Source organism: Balaenoptera ricei, chromosome 4, assembly GCF_028023285.1.
Source record: "Balaenoptera ricei isolate mBalRic1 chromosome 4, mBalRic1.hap2, whole genome shotgun sequence".
In the NCBI taxonomy this organism is placed as follows: Eukaryota; Metazoa; Chordata; class Mammalia; order Artiodactyla; family Balaenopteridae; genus Balaenoptera; species Balaenoptera ricei.
The window spans coordinates 14,309,463-14,327,442 of NC_082642.1; the positions used below are offsets into that span (position 1 = coordinate 14,309,463).

General features: G+C 39.9%; 1 protein-coding gene and 1 pseudogene across 1 annotated transcript in view; both read left to right on the plus strand.

The window, feature by feature from the left end:
• SLC9A9 (solute carrier family 9 member A9) overlaps positions 1 to 17,980 on the plus strand; it is a 536,019-nt gene that overhangs the window by 261,948 nt on the left and 256,091 nt on the right. The window contains exon 9 of the mRNA XM_059920157.1: positions 11,606 to 11,694. Coding sequence (XP_059776140.1) covers positions 11,606 to 11,694 — 89 coding nt within the window. The remainder of the gene's footprint in view (positions 1 to 11,605; positions 11,695 to 17,980) is intronic.
• Positions 17,288 to 17,980, plus strand: part of LOC132365066 (eukaryotic translation initiation factor 4 gamma 2-like) — a 29,373-nt pseudogene continuing 28,680 nt past the window's right edge.

The window sequence follows — 17,980 nt, forward strand, 5'->3', positions numbered from 1 at the left end:
TTCCCTAACTCTTAAGTTAAAATGGAGACATGGAGACCTTGGGAAACAAGAGCCTAATCTAAAAGAATATGGTGGGCATATGTCGGCTTTGGCTGCTCAGCACCTGTTCTCACTTTCACTGAGGATAGCATCCTGATGTTATTATCCTACCCCTCCTCCATCAGATACCATCTTCTTAACCAAGGTACTCCACCCTCCCCTGCCAAAGAGAATAGGGACATCCGAAGCTAGGTCAACCAGACACTCCTTCCCTGTGATATGAACTTTTAGGAGGGAGTTAGAAGTATATACAACTGTTGGCACCCAGACTTTGCAACAGCAAAACCCTATTGGGACCCTCTATTTATTCCTGCCACAGATCTCTGGAGCTGCCTTTATGCTTCTTCCCTCCAATAAATTCCTTTCTGATTACAGTTGCCAGAATCAGTGTTTATTGCTTGCAAACAAAGAAATCTAAATAGTACAAGGGAAGGAATAATCTATGAGGTATTTCAACAAAAGAAGCTGCATAACTTGGTGACAATTCAGAAGGGAAGAGAGGCTCAAAGACAGCACAGCCTCTAGGCTAGGATGCTTGGGACCATCTCATGCCAGGTGCATAGTGATAGACAAACAAAAAGAATCAAGCTTACAAAGACAGTTTGCACAGTCTTCATTATTCTTTTTCGATTCACCTCCTTATAAGATTCATTATGAACACTTCAGTGTGGTGGGCGGGGCTTGCTCATGACCACATTTGCTGCTTTCACTTTTAGTTGTTACTAATTTGATGATGATCATTTGACTTATTTTGATCATCTTTTACTTCAAGGGCCACATTTGCAGCCGCCTCATCTCAGTCTCTTGGAAATTGCACCTGCAAATGTTCAATCGTCACACAGAAGCACTTAGTTTTATGGAAACAAGTGGCTTTTAGACATGCAAATGAAGGTTGGCATTTCTATTACCCAAAGGTCTGATGCTCTGCTGCTGGAAATGTACAAGTGCTGTCTGAGAAAACTTTTATTTACGAAGACTGGGCAGAATATCAAATGCAAGTGAGAAGTCTTTCTAGAAGATGAGGGTGTGTAGATAGAAATGGACTTTAGGGAGTCCTCACAAACTGGGAGAGCACAGAAGGAAGAGAATGTATATGGAAGTTTCTGCCCTAATTACAAAATCAGCCACTAAGGGGTATGTCTCGGATTTCTAGTTCTTCTGCTAACTTGCTGAGGGATAGGAATGTCACCCTATTAATTGGTATCTCAGTTTTCTTTACTGCTGAGGTAAAAAGATTTTATTATTTTGTAGTGGAAGGACATGGCACACATACAAAATGTGGCTTTTGAGTAAATACATGACCTGAGGTATTCTCTCTGTCAGGTACCTGGTACACATGCATACCTAATTTCTGATCAAGTAGAATTTTTCTTGGCCTATTTTCTAAAAGTCATTAGGTTACTGAGCCATTATTTTAAATTGAATATTGAAAATAATTCAGCAGTATTATTTATAGCATAATCTCTGGTGGCATTGAATCCTGTCATAGAAGCTGCTTTTCAGTTTATAAAGATAACCAAAAAGCACAGCTGGACAGGTGGTTTGAAAATTCATTTTTATAATCTGTTTCCCAGCTGAGACGTTGGGGGTCAGGTTTTTGCCAGAAGCAAACTTTCAGGGACTGTCATTAAACACCCAAAGAGTAAGATTTTTAATGGCAACATTGACACTGCATCTAATGATTTCTCTGCTTCCAGGCACTGTTGTAATAAAGGCAGCTTCCATTTTTAGGTTCCTGGGGCATATTTTATGTCAGCTGGAAGTGAAGGAGGAGGAGGGAGGCCGTTGGCATCCCTCACTTTCTCATACGAAAAGTTAAACAGTATAGCCCACTATTTACTCAGCTTAGAATGGTTTCCATCTAAGAAAACAAATGTGTAAAAATCTGAAAGAAAAAAAGTCCTGATTACTGTACTAAGCAATGCTACTGGGCTTTGTAGTCTGACTCTAGAGAGTAAGAGACTCAGAAAAAAATTTTGCACGTAGAAGGGTAAAAGCAAATGTCGCTCTGGCCCATTCACTAAGGAATTGACCAAGGTGTCTGAACTGAGAGAAGAACTCAGCACACACAAACATGAAGCACAACATAAACAGTCAATTCACCTCAATCCCATCACCCAACCTTGTTCCCCCCTTGGTCTCAAATGACAAGGGCCTAATTACATTGTCATGATAAGGAAAAGCTGACACCTGAAAGCTCAGGTCCTGCTTATCTGTCAGGTCAGCTCTTGAAAGGCTTTTGTAGAATAAGTAGTCGGGAAAAGGGGAAACTGGGAATGTCTTTCTTTTTGGCAACAGACGAGGAAAGATTTCCAAACGAAATGACTATTACTGGACACGTTGAGACTTTACTTGATCTGAGTAAGTAAGTTGGCTCATTACTTCTCATCTCCATCATCTCTCGACTTGGCGAATACTTGTCTGAAACTCTTAAGAAGGTTTCTAGTTCAGAGATAAATGTGTTCCATTTGGCTTGCCACTGATGCATTGCATGACTGGATGGGAAATATATTTCTAGATCTCAGTAAATAAAACAAATCACCAGGAGGACTTAGTTTGAATTGTTTCTCAACTCAAATCTGGCCGGTTTTAGCTTCTAAATACATGTCATTAGCTGACATCTCAGCTTCAAACTGTTCTTGCTTTCATATTGACAGGACCATATGAATCCAACTTAATTAGCCAACAATTCACCAACAAATGAGGTGCACTGAGTGTTTTCCCAGCCAAAAATAAGAGCCAGAGGCTCAAAATATTAGGCATTCAAGCTGTAGCAATAGACACCCAAAATTCTCAAGGGGATTTATTAACTAGCTTGCTGAACCAAGGGCAAACACGCAAAGATGCCATCTCAATAAACACAGGTGTAGAGTACATCTCCTAGCATAATAACTCATTAACTCACACCTGCACTTTCTTGAACCAAATAGCTCATCGTTTCAATATTCAGACAATCTTGCACATGTAACTTGAATAGTGGACAAATTTAGCTCTGCTTTCTTCACTGTAAATGTTTTCTGTCTTTACTTAACATCTCCTCACGGTGCCAGCAGCCGTAGGGAAAAGAGAAAGTTGCTCATGTCCTGCACAGGCGTGTAGAAAATTTTCAGAAGACAGATGGCACGAATGATTAACACAGTTGAAGGAGAAAGAGGAGTCGAGGATACTGGGAATTATATCAAATGAATCAATGGTTCATTTCACCAAAATGGGGAATGTGAGTGAATACATGTAGCAGAAAGAGAGACACAAAAATTAGTTCATTTGAAAGTCTTCTGGATTCTATACAAGTGTGGAACTTCTACATGGAAAGGTACAGTGGGCAATTGGACATGGATATCTGGGATGAGGCCGCTGACTAGAGATTTAGGTGACATTGGTGTACATGTTTTCAGTGACTCCAAGGAAATGAAAACTGAAAAGGAGTAAACCTGACAACACCAACATTTGAGGTGGAAAGCCAGGGATCTAAACAAAAGGATATTTTTCTTCTCCTCCAGACCTCAAGTTAATTTGCATAAGTACTCACTACTACATTATTAAAGGAATTTTTTGTTTTAAATGGAAATTTATAAACCTTGCAACACAGACAGGAAGTAATCTTAATTGCATGCCTACCCTCTGCACTGGAGGATCTAGAAAGAACATAGATTTGTGCTGTTTTCTATATTGATATTCTTGTATCCCACAGACTCATCATTCATCTGCCAACCGTAGCATTGCCAAATATAGTAAACTAGACGGTAATTGTATTCTTTGCAAACTTGGAATCCTTCATATTCCCTGAAGGAGTTTTCCATTTCGTTAAATCTTTGACTTCTCAGTTCCAGGTTCACGTTCAGCAGTGGTGGTAGGAAACCTGTCAGAAACGTCTCGTTTTACTAGATCAAAAATAAATAAAAGTGTGGCATGGAAAAATAACCCATCAACCTTAAAACTCCTCAGAGTGCCGCCTGAGAGCAAGACACATTTTTTTCTTTCTCACTCCCTCTCTTTCTGTGTTCTGATGATATAATCAATATTTCCTGTCCAGAAACGCAATATTCTCCAGTCTTAGAAACCCCTCAAGTCTGCATTTAATGTCAAAGAAAATCATGCTCCATGTGGCAGATGTTTATTTTTCAGCTTCTGTATCTGAAGTCTTCATCAACTTTTAATGAGAAAAGAACTACTGAATAATGTTATTAGTAGCAGAGACCGTACGTGACAATAGTCTTGAATAAGAAAAGTTAAATGTTAGAAGAAAATAGACTCTGCCACTAATAAGTCCAGATAAACATTTATTTGTATGTGAGGATCAAAAATAATTTCTCCTTCATTCTCTTTTTAGAGCAGATAAATATTTCTTGAAATAGAGATTCATTACTTTGACAAACCTGCACTTGAGTGTCTGATGTCTACTGGGCACTGTTATGGGATGGGGAGCAATACAAAGAAGGAGGTCATAGACCCAGACTTTGAGGAGATCTAGGTCGAGAAGGTAATCTAGTTGTCAGGAAGTCCACATGAGGCCGTGGGGGTCCCATGTAATTCTTCAATTCCATATATGCAGTCCTTGAAGCAAATGTAAAAACAGCAATTCAGATCACAGACACTTAAGATGGGAAGGTGCTTAGAGATCATCTAGAGCAGTATTTACCACAGTTTCTTGACCCTTAGCATAAAAAAATAAAATAAGATAGTTTTATCATGCACTTATCTGCACACAAGCGTATTTTTTTGCCCACAATGGTACTTACTTACCTTAAAATACACAAAAGTTCTAATTAAAAGTTATGAACCTGAAACTATCACATTATTAATCAACTGTACTCCAATATAAAATAAAAAGTTTAAAAAATTTATGAAGTTCTTATATTTTCTTCTACCCTTCAGTGGGTTTCTTGCATACCCCAATCTGAAGAACACTAATGCAGACCATCTTCTTTAATTCTTTGAGAAGAAAACAATGGACCAGGCAATGAATTTGAATTGCATTAGTCATTCAACTAGTTAAGTGTCCGAACTATGCCAGATAGATCCCAGGTCTCCTGACACCCATTGTAGTACATTTTTTCTTACATAATTTACAACCACACAATGAACCTTGATGTCCTGTAAGCATAGGTTTGTGTGTGATGTGTGTAAGCATAGGTTAATGTTACTAAATATTGTATATACACAAGCATTAGTAACACTAATGCTTTCTGAGAAGGTCCAGAAGTGGGAATCATGGAGAAGAGTGTAAATGGTGTTCTGTTAACCAAAAGGAGCTAATTGTCCTCTCAAAATTGATCTCTCTGGAAAGAATTTAGTTGCCAGCAGAATCATTATTCTTCCCAAAGAATTACAGACCTCCTCATGCTGTTTTCTAAACTCCTTTGCTTGCCAATAATTTGAATTTAACTGTGTACCTCTTTGTGGTTTGTCATACAGCTCTTTTAGTTAGTGTCATAAAGTATCGGTTCTAGTTCTTATTCAAAATTGCACAAATGAGTCCTTGCAGACAGCTCTTTAGGGATCTTGCCCACCACTGAAAGCTCACTGTGCAAACTGAAAGGCAATTTTGAGCACACACGTGAGTCAGAAACTCTTATTGTTATTTTCTCTAAGCCACTTCTTGATTTCTTTCAGAGCTCCTTCTCTATTTTAGTTCTCAGATATTTTTGAGCATGCTCCGTCCCTGTGGATCTGGATGTATGTACTTGTTTCCACTTGTCATTGCTACAGGGCCCCATAAATACAACTTGAAACCAAAACCTTAGACATGCAACCCTCGTAGTTGCATTTAATGACCGCTTGTGTTTTTCAGAAGAGATGGAAGCAGAATGATCAGATTTTACCTCAGTTAGGAAAGAAAATGCAGTAATGTTTGCCAGCAGAAGATCAACATATTAGATGTTTCATAGTTCTATTTTATGGATACTAGGACTAATACAGCATGTAAGAGAAATACTTTCATACTTATAATAATTAGTTTGATCATTTTAAACATAGAGCATATTAGATGTTTCTTCTAAGTTTCGTATTTGGAAAAATGTAATTAATTAATTCAACGTGTATTTATTCCCTAACCTATAACAGATTCAAACCCAAAGTGTGCAGGTAAACTGCATGTTCCTGGGACATGCCACATAGTTTCCTAGCTTTTGCCCTTCACTCACATTGAATTCCCTACCCCCAACCCTGCACCTCCAAATTCTTCTTATCTTCCAAGACCTAAATGCCTCTGTGTCCTTTAGGAAAACTTTCCCCATCTCTCTCCCACTTTCCCCAGCCCCAAAGAAATCACTCCTTCAGAATTCCCATTTTCTTATCACCTACTTCATTCTACCTGCTTTTAGATATCTCTGTGTATGTGTTGTCTCTGGTAGGAGACATAAAGCTACTTGAGGTCTAGGACTGGGTTTATTCATCCTTGCATTCCCCATATCCATCACCCATGCTTTCCTCATTGAATATCTCAGTAGATAGATAGAACTTGCAAAAATCTGATACCTTAACTGTAGTATTACTGAGAATTGTCTAAGTTTGGATTTCTAGGAGTGAGGCACACATTTTCATCTGCTTTTCCTTGTTGCAGGAGTTGGTGTGGAGGAGAAGGCAACAAAAAATGATTAAGGACATAAAATGTGTGAGGCGTGCTAGATGTTTTGTATTTCTTCCCCCAGCAACTTGTTGAATAGGAAATGCTGTTGTGTTTAGACCTGTAATGAGCTTCTCTGGGTCATTCCTTCTTTTCATGTCTTCTTCCTTTCACCTACTTCTAGTAATTATAGTAAAACCTTATATTTACTTTTTAGTGTTTAGTTTACAAATCATTTTAAAATCCATTTTATTGCTTTATACTTAGAACAGACCTGTGAGACAGGTGGGCCCTATCCAAATGAGAAAACTGAGTCTTAGGTGGGTGAAGCCCTTGGCCAACATCTCACATTGCATACCTGCAGCCACGGCCAGAGAACGGCAGCCTGGGGAGGATGGACACCTGAGGGACCCCAAGGCCTGAGAGGCATGAACCATATGGTTATTAGGAATGTTCTCTTTGGCTGTATTTTTTCATTTTTCTTTATTAAGTTTTTAATTCTACTGTCTTTGGTTCCATTTTTATGTCTTTTGTCTAGATTCTTTAGGTAAATAGTCCATTTATTTTCCTTTTATTTTTTCTAATAGAATGCATGTTAGACTATAACCTTTCCTCTGAATAATCCTTTGGTTTTATCCCATTGGTTTTGATAAGAAATGTACTATACACTTACTGTTATTTATCTCTACATAAGCTAAAATTTCAAATTTGATTTCATCTTCAACTCCAATTTTATTTAAAAGAATACAGTTAAAAATCTCTAATGGATACATTTATGTAGCTATGCTTTTTGTTAATTTCCAGTTCTATAACATTTTGATCAAAGGATGCAATTTGTTTGTTTTGTTGTGTTTTGATTTTTAGAGGGGGAAAGAATTTTTGAACTATTTGATAGTAAAATATATCATCAATTTATTCCATGTTAACTGGTTTCTTTTATATTCCAGTGTTGCTGGGATTAAAAAATAATTTTAAAATAAAGAAAAAAATTTGTAACTCCTTAAACATTCTTAATAGATAATTGTTCCATGACCCTAAAATTATTTCATGGAATCATGTCAATTCTAGAAAGTCACAGAAAGAAAAAATGGAGAATAAGACACAAAAATACAATTAAAAAAAAATTTTTGTAGTTAGCAAGAGCTGCGAAAGTAAAAAAGGGGCACTGAGGCAGCACAGAGGTCGTCACTGCAAGAAGCAAGTGTGACCCCTTGGACTGGGGGAGCAAAGGGAAGAGAATCTAGAAGCTCCCAAGAAGGAACCATGGAGCTGGGCCCCAGACCTCTGAGGACACTGCCTGACTGCTGGTGCTTTCTCTGAGGGGGTCCCAGGAGGCTGGTCTGGAAGTGAAGGAAAACAACAAAAAACAAAAAGAGAAAACAAGGCTGGGACCAGCTGCCAAAGCTGTGGTGAAGAACCATTGCTGAGATGCAGCTGACAGAGCCCATCAGGCAAAGGAAGATGTAGTCTGGAGAGCCCCAGCCTCAGGATCACAGAGCCAGCACAGGAGGGTGGGCTTGGAGCTGAGACACTAGTTCACAGACCTGCACAAGGAACACTTAGTCCCCCTCCCCCTCCTTTTTACAACTGAGAATCTGAGATCCAGAGCATGTAAGAGAGTGGTCTAGGGCCTCACATAACAGTGGTACAACTAGGGCTAGCAGGCACAGGGATGTAAAAATATAGTGGCAATTAAAATATACTTTTGTAAGGTAGAAAACTGGCAACTGTGAATCTGTTTTAGATGGCAGAGAATTTTATAGCTAATAGATGTATTCAGGTGAAACATTTTCAAAATGTGTTTTAATTTGTGTGAGTTAATTAATTACCAAGCCATAGAATTAGGATTATGTATGCTAATACTAAGGGTCAGATCAGCTTTGTTGTTTTATTTTAATTACAACACCAAGACTCTGGTCATGTAGGCAGACTCTCCATTGTTTGCTGCTCGTGTGACATATCTGTAGACAAAACTCAAAAAATATTAGCAGAAACTTTGCCTATTAGTGTTCTAATGGGAAAACCAGTGGAGCTACTGGAGAAAATATCCTCAAAGGAGATGTCCAGCCAACTCAGGTATATAATCTTCATCATCAAATCTCTGACTCTTTCCCTGGGACATCAGAAATGATATTTTTTAGATGGCTTAAGGTTACCTTAAAACATTCCTGGAGGGTCTAATACAGGCAGAAAAGTACAGGGAGTCTGTGGAATTTTGAATCTTAGCTCTGCCACTTTCAAGGTGACCTTGAGTAAATTACTTTGGTTTCTTGTTACCTGGTGATAGGAATGTTCATTTATTTATTCAGCAAATATGTGGAGTGCCTACCATGTGCCTGACATTGCTCTAATGGCTGGGGGCCAGTGAATCACTCTGCACTCCCTGAGCTTTCCACTGCAGTGCAGGAAGGCAGAAAATAAACCTATAAATATATAAAATGTTAGGTGGCAGTAAATAATATTAAAAAAAATAGGTCAAGGTAGGCAAATAGAGAATGACGAGAGGGATTATTTTTATACAGTGCATAGCAGAGGCCAGTCTGATAATGTAACATCTTAAGGAAAGGAGGGAGCCATGTGGATGTCTGGAGAAGACTTTTCCAAACAGTGGGAACCGGACATGCAAGGGCCCTGTGGTGGAACCTGCTTAGCGAAGACGAAGACGGTGTGTGACAAGGGGGGAGCATGGTAAGAGCGGAGGTCAGGGAGCTGTGGGGAGGGGAGGAGGGAACAGGACTAGATCCTACAGGGCCTGCTTGTTATGGGTTTCCATTACAGAGCTGGGAGCAGAGGACTGACATGATCTGAATTGTCTTAAAAGATTCACTAGTGCTGCTGGGTGGAAGGTAGACTGTGGGGGGCCAATAAGGGAGACGGGGTCGGAGATGCAATTGGGAAGCTCTTGCTGTAATCCAGGCAGAAAATGATGGTGGCTTTAGAAAAGGGTGTTAGTGCGGAGGTGTTGAGAGGTGATTGCGTGCCGGGTAGGTTTTGAAGGACCCGTCAACAGCATTGCTGACGTACAGAGAGGGGAGAAGTGAAGAGTGTTCCCAGAGTTTTTTGCCTGGGCAGCAGGAAGAATGGAGATGCTATTACTGAGGAGGGGAAGAGAGCGGGAAGGGCTGGTGAATCGTGCGAAGCCTGTTGTGAGATAATAAATCAATGAAATAAATAAGATGATGTGAATAAAACTAGTGTGTTGCTTGCCCACAATAAGCATTCAGCCAATCTTAGGGCCCTTACCTATCCTTTATTCTTTGTTACTTCTTTTTGTTCTCAGAATGCATTTGTGCACTACCCACACCCCCCCCTCCCTTTTTATTCACTACTTCTCCGCAGATCAATATATAGTCAAAACATTCCCACAACAGTGGGAGGTCGGCTAAACCTCACCCAGAAAAACCTCCAACAGACTGCTGCATCAGCAGAGGTAGATAAATTGCATTTTTAAATAAAGAAAGAAAACTACTTGATGACAAAACAACATGCATGGCAATCCTCCTAGTTCCTCGAAGTCCTTGAAGTACTTCAGTACCCCCAAAGTTTCCCTGGTACTGGTTGTTTTTTAATAGAAATTCTGTGAAGAGTGAAATATAGTATTTCATAAGCATTTTTTTCTTTGAATTTCTGAAGAGAGGCTAGAAAACTGAAAAGTTACCCAAAGCAACTATATAAATGCTTACTGCATATATTATTTCTTGGCACAATTTCCTAGCTGTTTTTATTCTTTTGCCTAAAAGTTTGAAGCATAATATTAGAAGGAAATAAGTGATGTAAATGTATTAGACAAATATGTCTTAGCAATATTTTATCCAAAGCCAACACCCAAAATAACCAACATATAAATAGAAGCATACAGTGTACATATAAAAAATATGCTTGGTTCTTTAAAATTCTTTACTGCAGAATTTTTATTTCATTTGAAATGTCAGTATTCAGTTCACATATCTCTATACTCTTAAGAATCATCAGCATTTAATTTATGAGTGTTTTTAGTTGGAAAGAGTGTGCTGTTTAAAATTCAATTCAATCCCCTTGGTTTGGGTTGAAGACTACTTACATCTTGTGTTTTTCCCAAAGCCCTCCTCTATGCCCAATTTCCCATAGCTAATCAAATCTCTAATCCAAGGTAGAATGCAGCCCCTACCGCTTCCCCACCCCAGCTCAGGGGCAATAACACAGAGAATAACAGAGCCCAGGGACAAATAACACGTTTGTCCCATGGTTGCTCCTCCTCTGTCCCCAGACAGCATCTAGTGTATGTGTGGCTTCATGTAACATTTAAAGCTGGGTATAATGATGGCTTCAGAAATAAATCCTGCAACCAGCCAAGAAGCAGCTGAGGGCCCACTGTGGATAAGAAGCATGCAAGAACAGACCAGCTTACCTTCAAGGAGTGTGTGCCTTGGATGTGTTCACGAGATTATCCAGCAGCAGAAAGACAAAGCCCCCAGCTTTGCCAAGGAGGTGTAGAGGCAAACAAGGATCTCTTTCTGGGCTTGGCAAGTAGGAGTATTGGCCGAGGCAACTGAACCCTTGTAGATGTCTTAGGTTTATGACTCGTGGTTTTTAATACTAAATTATGGTATGATAGGAACTTCTCAGGCTCCTGAAGGTACACAGTGGAAAGCAAATGTCTAAGCAAATATGCCAGCATTTAGTATAAAATGCAGCCGAGTAGTTGGCAGTAGCTGTGAGAGGCCTGGAATTAACTATACAGTCTTTTGTTCATGGGTTTCCAAGTATAACTTTCCTAACTCATGACCAGAGAATCATTTATCCCCAGGAAGAATCTACTTCTTAATGCTTTTCTTTAACTTTAATCCTGTTAAGTTCCATGTTTAAAGTAAGCAGCCAGGTTTACCAAAGGTTTCATCACCATAATTATTAGCAATTTTAACTCTACTGATACCAAGTCTGTTTTCCAGCTGGGATAGCCCTACCCCTTTGACTTAGATGGGAAAGAAAATTGATTTTGACTGGTATGTTTTTAAATTTCAGGGATAGTTGCTGTTCTCTTCTGTGGAGTCACACAGGCACATTATACCTACAACAATCTGTCGCTGGATTCCAAAATGAGGACTAAACAGGTAAAAAAAAAAGCTCACTACAGGCTTTGTCTCTTTTCTCAGTGTAATGGTTACGTAGCAACTCTGGCAGGGCACTTGGAAAGAATTTCATTAGTAGAGGAAGACAGTAAGCTGAAGTCTTCGTTATAGGTTGGATATTTATAGATTTTTTTTTTTTTTCTTCAGGATAACTATTAACAATTCTCTTGGTAAGCAAAAATATAGTTATAATGGTCTCTCCCTCCTGAGAAATGTGGAACGTAGACTGTCAGTCTTGAAGATGAAAGGCCCACCATCAGTAATAATTCACAGTCACTTACATCTAAAAGCATTATAAAGCATGTGAGATTGGGTAGTTTTATAGAAAGAAGGAAATGAAGAAGGATAAGGAAGTAATGTTTGGTCTTTAATTGGGTGCTTTTGCTTCCAAGTAAACTCAACTGCCAGTTGTCACATAAGCAGAATGTATCTCCCATATGCCAGGAACACATCTGTTTTGATGTTGGCGCATAAACACTCACAGATTCCTTCCACAAACATTTGCTGCATCACCACTTTGTGTCAAGCACCGTGCTGGGTACAAGGAATAAAAGGGCAGATAATATATGACCCTGCCTTTAAGTGGTTCATTATCAAGTCTGTTGAGGACAATAGAGATGTGCAGTGAGCAATTAATTATCCACAGTGTGATAAGTACTGAGATAGAAATGTCTATCTAGGTTGTTTGGGGAGAATTCAATAGGGCCTCCTCCCATGGTTAGGACTGGGAAGGTGAAGAGAAAGTTTCCAGAGATGATAGCCCAATCTGGAGCTTGAAATGCAAATAGAAGTTAATTAGGTAAAGATGTGGGATCCAGTGGGGGATGAGAAGGTAGCAGGAAGGGCATTCGAGGCCAAGGTTGTAGCATGGACAAAAACTCTGAAGCAGTTGCTTGGAGCACTTTAAATAGTTCTGTGTGGCTAGTGAATGGGGTAAGGCTGAAGTTAGTGGAATACAGTATGCAATGAGACCGCATACACAGCCAGAGACCAGCTTATGGAAGGACTTTCATACCTTGTGAAGAAGTTTAGACTTTAACCTAAAGGTAATGGGAAGTGGCTCTAACAACAGAAATTTATTGTCTTACAGTTCTGGAAGGTAGAAGTCTGAGATCAAGGTATAGGTAGGATTAGTTCCTTCTGAGGGTTCTGAGGGAGAATCTGTTCTATTCCTTGTTTTGACCTTCTGGAGGTTTTCTGACAATCTTTGGTGTTCTTTGGCTTGTAGACACATTATCCTAATCTCTGCCTTCATGTTCACATGGCATTCTCCCTGTGAGCATGTCTGTCTCTAAATTTACCCTTTTTATAAGGATACCAGTCATACTAGAATAGGGACCCACCCTACTCCAGTATGACCTCATCTCAACTTAACTAATTACATTTTCAAGGACCCTATTTCCAAATAAGGTCAGATCCTGAGGTACTGGGGGTTAGGAATTCGACATATGAATTTAGGATGACATCACTCAGCCCATAACAGGAAGTCATTGAAGTGTCTTAGGTAGAGTAATTTACAGATAATTGAAGTTCCATTTTAGAAATATCAACTGACAGACAAGAAGAGCATGGATCAAATGGCACTTGTATCAACTAGCTTGTGCTGTGTAACAAGCAACCCCAGTGGCATTTAGCAATAAACACTTATTTTTCGTGCATCTGCAGGGCTTAGCTCTTTTGATCTGGGTTGATCTGGGTGGCTTTACTTGTCTCAACTAGGATGACTCACTGTCTGTGGGTTTGGTGGGGCTCTATGCTAGAGTGGGCTTGACTAGAGCACCTTAACCAGTGCCCTGTGTCTGTCATTCTTCTCCTGGCAGAAGAACAAATCCCCGTGTGCCAGTTCATTTCAAGCTTCTGCTTGCATCACATTTCCTAAACATCCTATAGGCAAAGAAAATCACATGGCTGAGCCCAGGGTCAAGGGGCTGAGCAGGTCACTAGCTCACAGTGGGAGAGCACTGTAAAGTTACATGACAAGGAACATGGATATAGAAAATTATGAAGAATAGAACCAAATTATTGCAATCTATCCCAAAATGCAAATGGAGGTAGATAGGCTCCTATAATAAGCCCAATGATGCTGAGAACATCTGATGTTGGGGCAGTGGGAGTGGAAAAAAACCAAAAAGACATCTAAGCAAACCTGTGATCGGCTAGGAATTCCTAAACAGTTTTCGAAGACTTACCTTAAAGCTCTGTAAAATGGCTATTGTTTTCATCCTTCTCTCTTTGTCATGTCCCAAGCTCAGCTGGACCTGAGCCCACGTCCCACCTACGCAGCAGGGACTCTGCAAGGTCACCCTTATCTCTGCCCATCAGAGGACTCAGAAGATGCAATTACAGACATTTTAAGGAGCCCCAATTTTAAAAAAATGAACCAAAAAACTGATACCAGTACCTAGAAACTTCCAACACATAGTCTCCTAGGATCCTTTTAATTATGGAGACTACTAGCATTCTCTAGAATTTAAAGGGAAATATCTTGGGCTGGTTTTGCCTGACCTCATATGGTTCTCTGAGCATTTGTATTCTGAAAGGCTGAACTCTGTTTAGGGACTTGCACTTTTAAGTCACGCTATCTAGACCGCTCAGCAGAACTTCAAAGATAACTCATCTCATGGCGAGACAGCAGCCCAGCACCTAGGGGAGACAAAGCCAAAATCAGTGCCCCACAGCCTTCTGTTCTCCTCTGAATGGCTTGACAAGCACTCCTTGATGGGCTGCCAGCATCCATTTTTACAGCAGCCTCCTTTAGGGAAGGAGATTTTTACAAGTTCATTCTTTAACATCCAGATAATTGCATCCCTTCATCTTTGTTCCCCCCATCGTCTTCTTTCCTGGGTGTCTGGTTCATGGTAGGAGCTTAATGAATGTTAATTCCCTTCCCTTCCCTTCTCATACCTTTCTCGCATTTTTTCTTTCAGGATCTCTCATTTTCTATTTATTTTTTCTCTCAATATATGCATACATAGCAACTGTGCACATTTATACATGAATATATATGCATACATCTACACACATATTCCCCACTCTAGTATATAGAGTCTGAGGTCACCATTTAAAAAACAAATGAGATCAAGTCCTTTAATGAACTTCATAGATCAGAAGTCCTTGGCCACATCTGCACCAATGTAGCAAGCAAAGTTTAAACTCCATGTGGGAAACCAATTATAAATTGTAAAGAAAAGCTGAGGCAGGTATTATAGAGATTGCCACTGTTTCCTTTAGAAACGGGCAAAGGTTTAGAAAGTATTATATGACAACACATGGTTACAGAATACATTATCTTCCTCTGCATCTCCCTGAGTTGTGTTCGTTGTCAGTGGGAGAAATAGCCTCTTTGCTCCTGTCCCCAGGACTGTTTAATGGGAGTGAAGGAAGTCAATTAGTGAAGTGTAGGAAAAAATCAATGAAAATCAACTTTGTGTTATAAAATCCTTAGTTATGGGCTTCCCTGGTGGCACAGTGGTTGAGAATCGGCCTGCCAATGCAGGGGACACGGGTTCGAGCCCTGGTCTGGGAAGATCCCACGTGCCGCAGAGCAGCTAAGCCCGTGCTCCACAACTACTGAGCAATGAGAAGCCCGCGCACCGCAACGAAGAGTAGCCCCCGCTCACCACAACTGGAGAAAGCCTGTGTGCAGCAAGGAAGGCCCAACTCAACCAAAAATAAATAAATAAATAAATTTATATATCTAAAAAAAATCCTTAGGTAATATGATTTACAAAAGAATTTTATTCCTGGACTGTGCCTAGATCAGCTAATGAAACGGCTATATCTGGATACAAAGACTTTTGAGAATTAATATATCCTTTGTAGCTTCAAGAATTAGAGTGCCTTTTTAAAACTGCAGTTTTACATTAAAATATGTTTTGTAACTGATAATGACCATCTAGATGCCGGTGAATTGATTTTCACGCCAAGCCATGAAGAAACATGTTGCATCACTGTGTGTTAGGCACAAAGCAGCATAATAGAGACATTCTGGTGCTATTACCCACCATGAGGATTTCTATTTTCATAGCACAGCACTCTAGTAAAGAGTATATGAACATACGTGGCAACCCTTTCCCTGGACTCAAAGCGGTTTGCTTACTTTAGGGTGTGCACATCTAGCCCTAGAGACAGACAAATACTGCAAGCCCTGGCTCTTGACCTAGAAACTGAGAACCGTTAGAGATGCTCGAGATGGACATCAGCACAGGGCAGTCTGTGAGCCTAGACGTCTCACCCTGAAGCATCCAGAAGACCACATACCGACCTCCTGACCCCACTCACACAAGTCCCGGCCTGCCTCCCAACCCCTTCCTCCCTCATGCCCTCACCCCCTAGGCAGGCCGGGGAGCTGATAATCTGGGCCAGATTCCAGGGTGTTTCCATCAGCTGTCTCTTCCTTGCCTGAGGCTGACTTGCAAAACCATGTACTTCTCTACCATCCTTTTTTTTTTTTAAAGATTAAAGGGTATCCTTTAATTTTCCCTCCAAGGTTTTGGGTTGTTTTTTTTTTTTTAATTTATTTTATTCAAGTGTATTTGATTTACAATGTTGTGTTAATTTCTGCTGTACAGCAAAGTGATTCAGTAATACATATATATACATTCTTTTTCATATTCTTTTCCATTATGGTTTATCACAGATCTACCATCCCTTTTAATTAGAATTTCTCCTTCCCTTCCTGCTGTTTCCACCTAAAAATTACTTCCAACAGATACACATGGGTGTATAATGTTAATTTAAATAATTAACATCTGTGATGCATTAACATGTACAAAGTACTTATTTAATTTTTACTTACTTCTCTACCTAAGTGGTAGCTCTTCTTATTATCACTGATTACCTTCATTCATTCACCTAATATTTTGTGAGAGCCTATTTTGTGCCAGCCGCTCTTCAAGGTGCTGGGATACAAGAGTGAATCAAAAAGAATTGCTAGTAGAGGAGTTTGGAGTAATCAAAATAAATAAGCAAAACATACAGAACATTCACGGTAAGTTATAAGGCCAATGATAAAGCAAGGAAGGGAGCAAGGAGTGTGTGTATATGGGAAGGCAGGGTTGCTCCTTTAAACAGGGTGGCCAAGGAAGGCCTCAAAAAGAAGGTGATCCTTGAAAGAAAGAAAAGAGGGAGCTATGTGGACATTTGGGGCAGAGCTATCCAGAAATTGGGAACCACATACACAATGGCACCCTGGGACAGGTGACCAATGTGGCTGAGGTGGAGTGTACCAGGGGAGAGCATGAAAGACAATATCTGAGCAGTGACAAGGGACGGGTCCTGGGAAGCCTGAACGAGGTGGGAAAACACCAGAGGCTTTTAAGTTCAGGTGTGGCATGATACGATTTAAATTTTAAAAGAAGGGAGGTGTCATGTATTAACTGGAGAAGATTGCAAGATAGCACATTTGAGGGACAATCGACAACCAAGTGCTGATTTGTTACATTTGAGATGTGTATTAGTCCACAAAGCAAAGCTGTTGATAGCCAGTTGGACAAAGAATTCTGGAGTTCAGGAGTGAAGTTTAGGCTACAAGTATAATTTTAGAAGTCACCAGGATAGAGATGATATTGAAAACATGAGGCTGGATGAGATCTCTAAGGAAGTACTAGAGGAGAGATCCAAGAACCAAGCTTTGAGGCACTTCAATGGTGGTAAGAAGTCAGGAACCAGCAAAGGAGACCGAGAGGGAGAAGCCAGTAGGGAGAAGGAAAACCAAGAAAGTATGGTGTCCTGGGAGTCAGATGGAGAGTCTCCAGAAGGAGCATGATGAATGGTGTCAAATACTGCTGAAAGGTCAAGTAAGGTGAAGAACATGAATGTCATTGATGACATTGATAAGAACCGTGTTGGTGGAGTGTCAGGGTAAAAGCCTGAATGTAATGGGTTCAAGATAGAATGGAAGGAAAGAAATTGGAAACTGTGTGTATAGACGAGTCTTTCAAAGGATGGGGAGCAAAGAAATGAGATGATAGCTGGAGGGAAAAGTGAGGCCGAAAGACAAATCGTTTTATTTTTAAGGTGGGAGAAATAACAGTACTTTTGTATGCTGATGGGAATAATACAGAGTAGAAGACCGTGTGTTAGAGGGTTTGCCAAGACTTATGAGTGGCAGAGGGAAATTTTTAACTTAGATTTTTTGATTTGTAATTCAAACTGTTTTGCCTTTTACTATTCTTTGATTAGTAAATGGGTTTAGTAGCAGTTGGGGGGCTTAACATCATTTATTCAGTAAACCTTGAGTGGATGGATAGATGAATGAGTGAGTGAA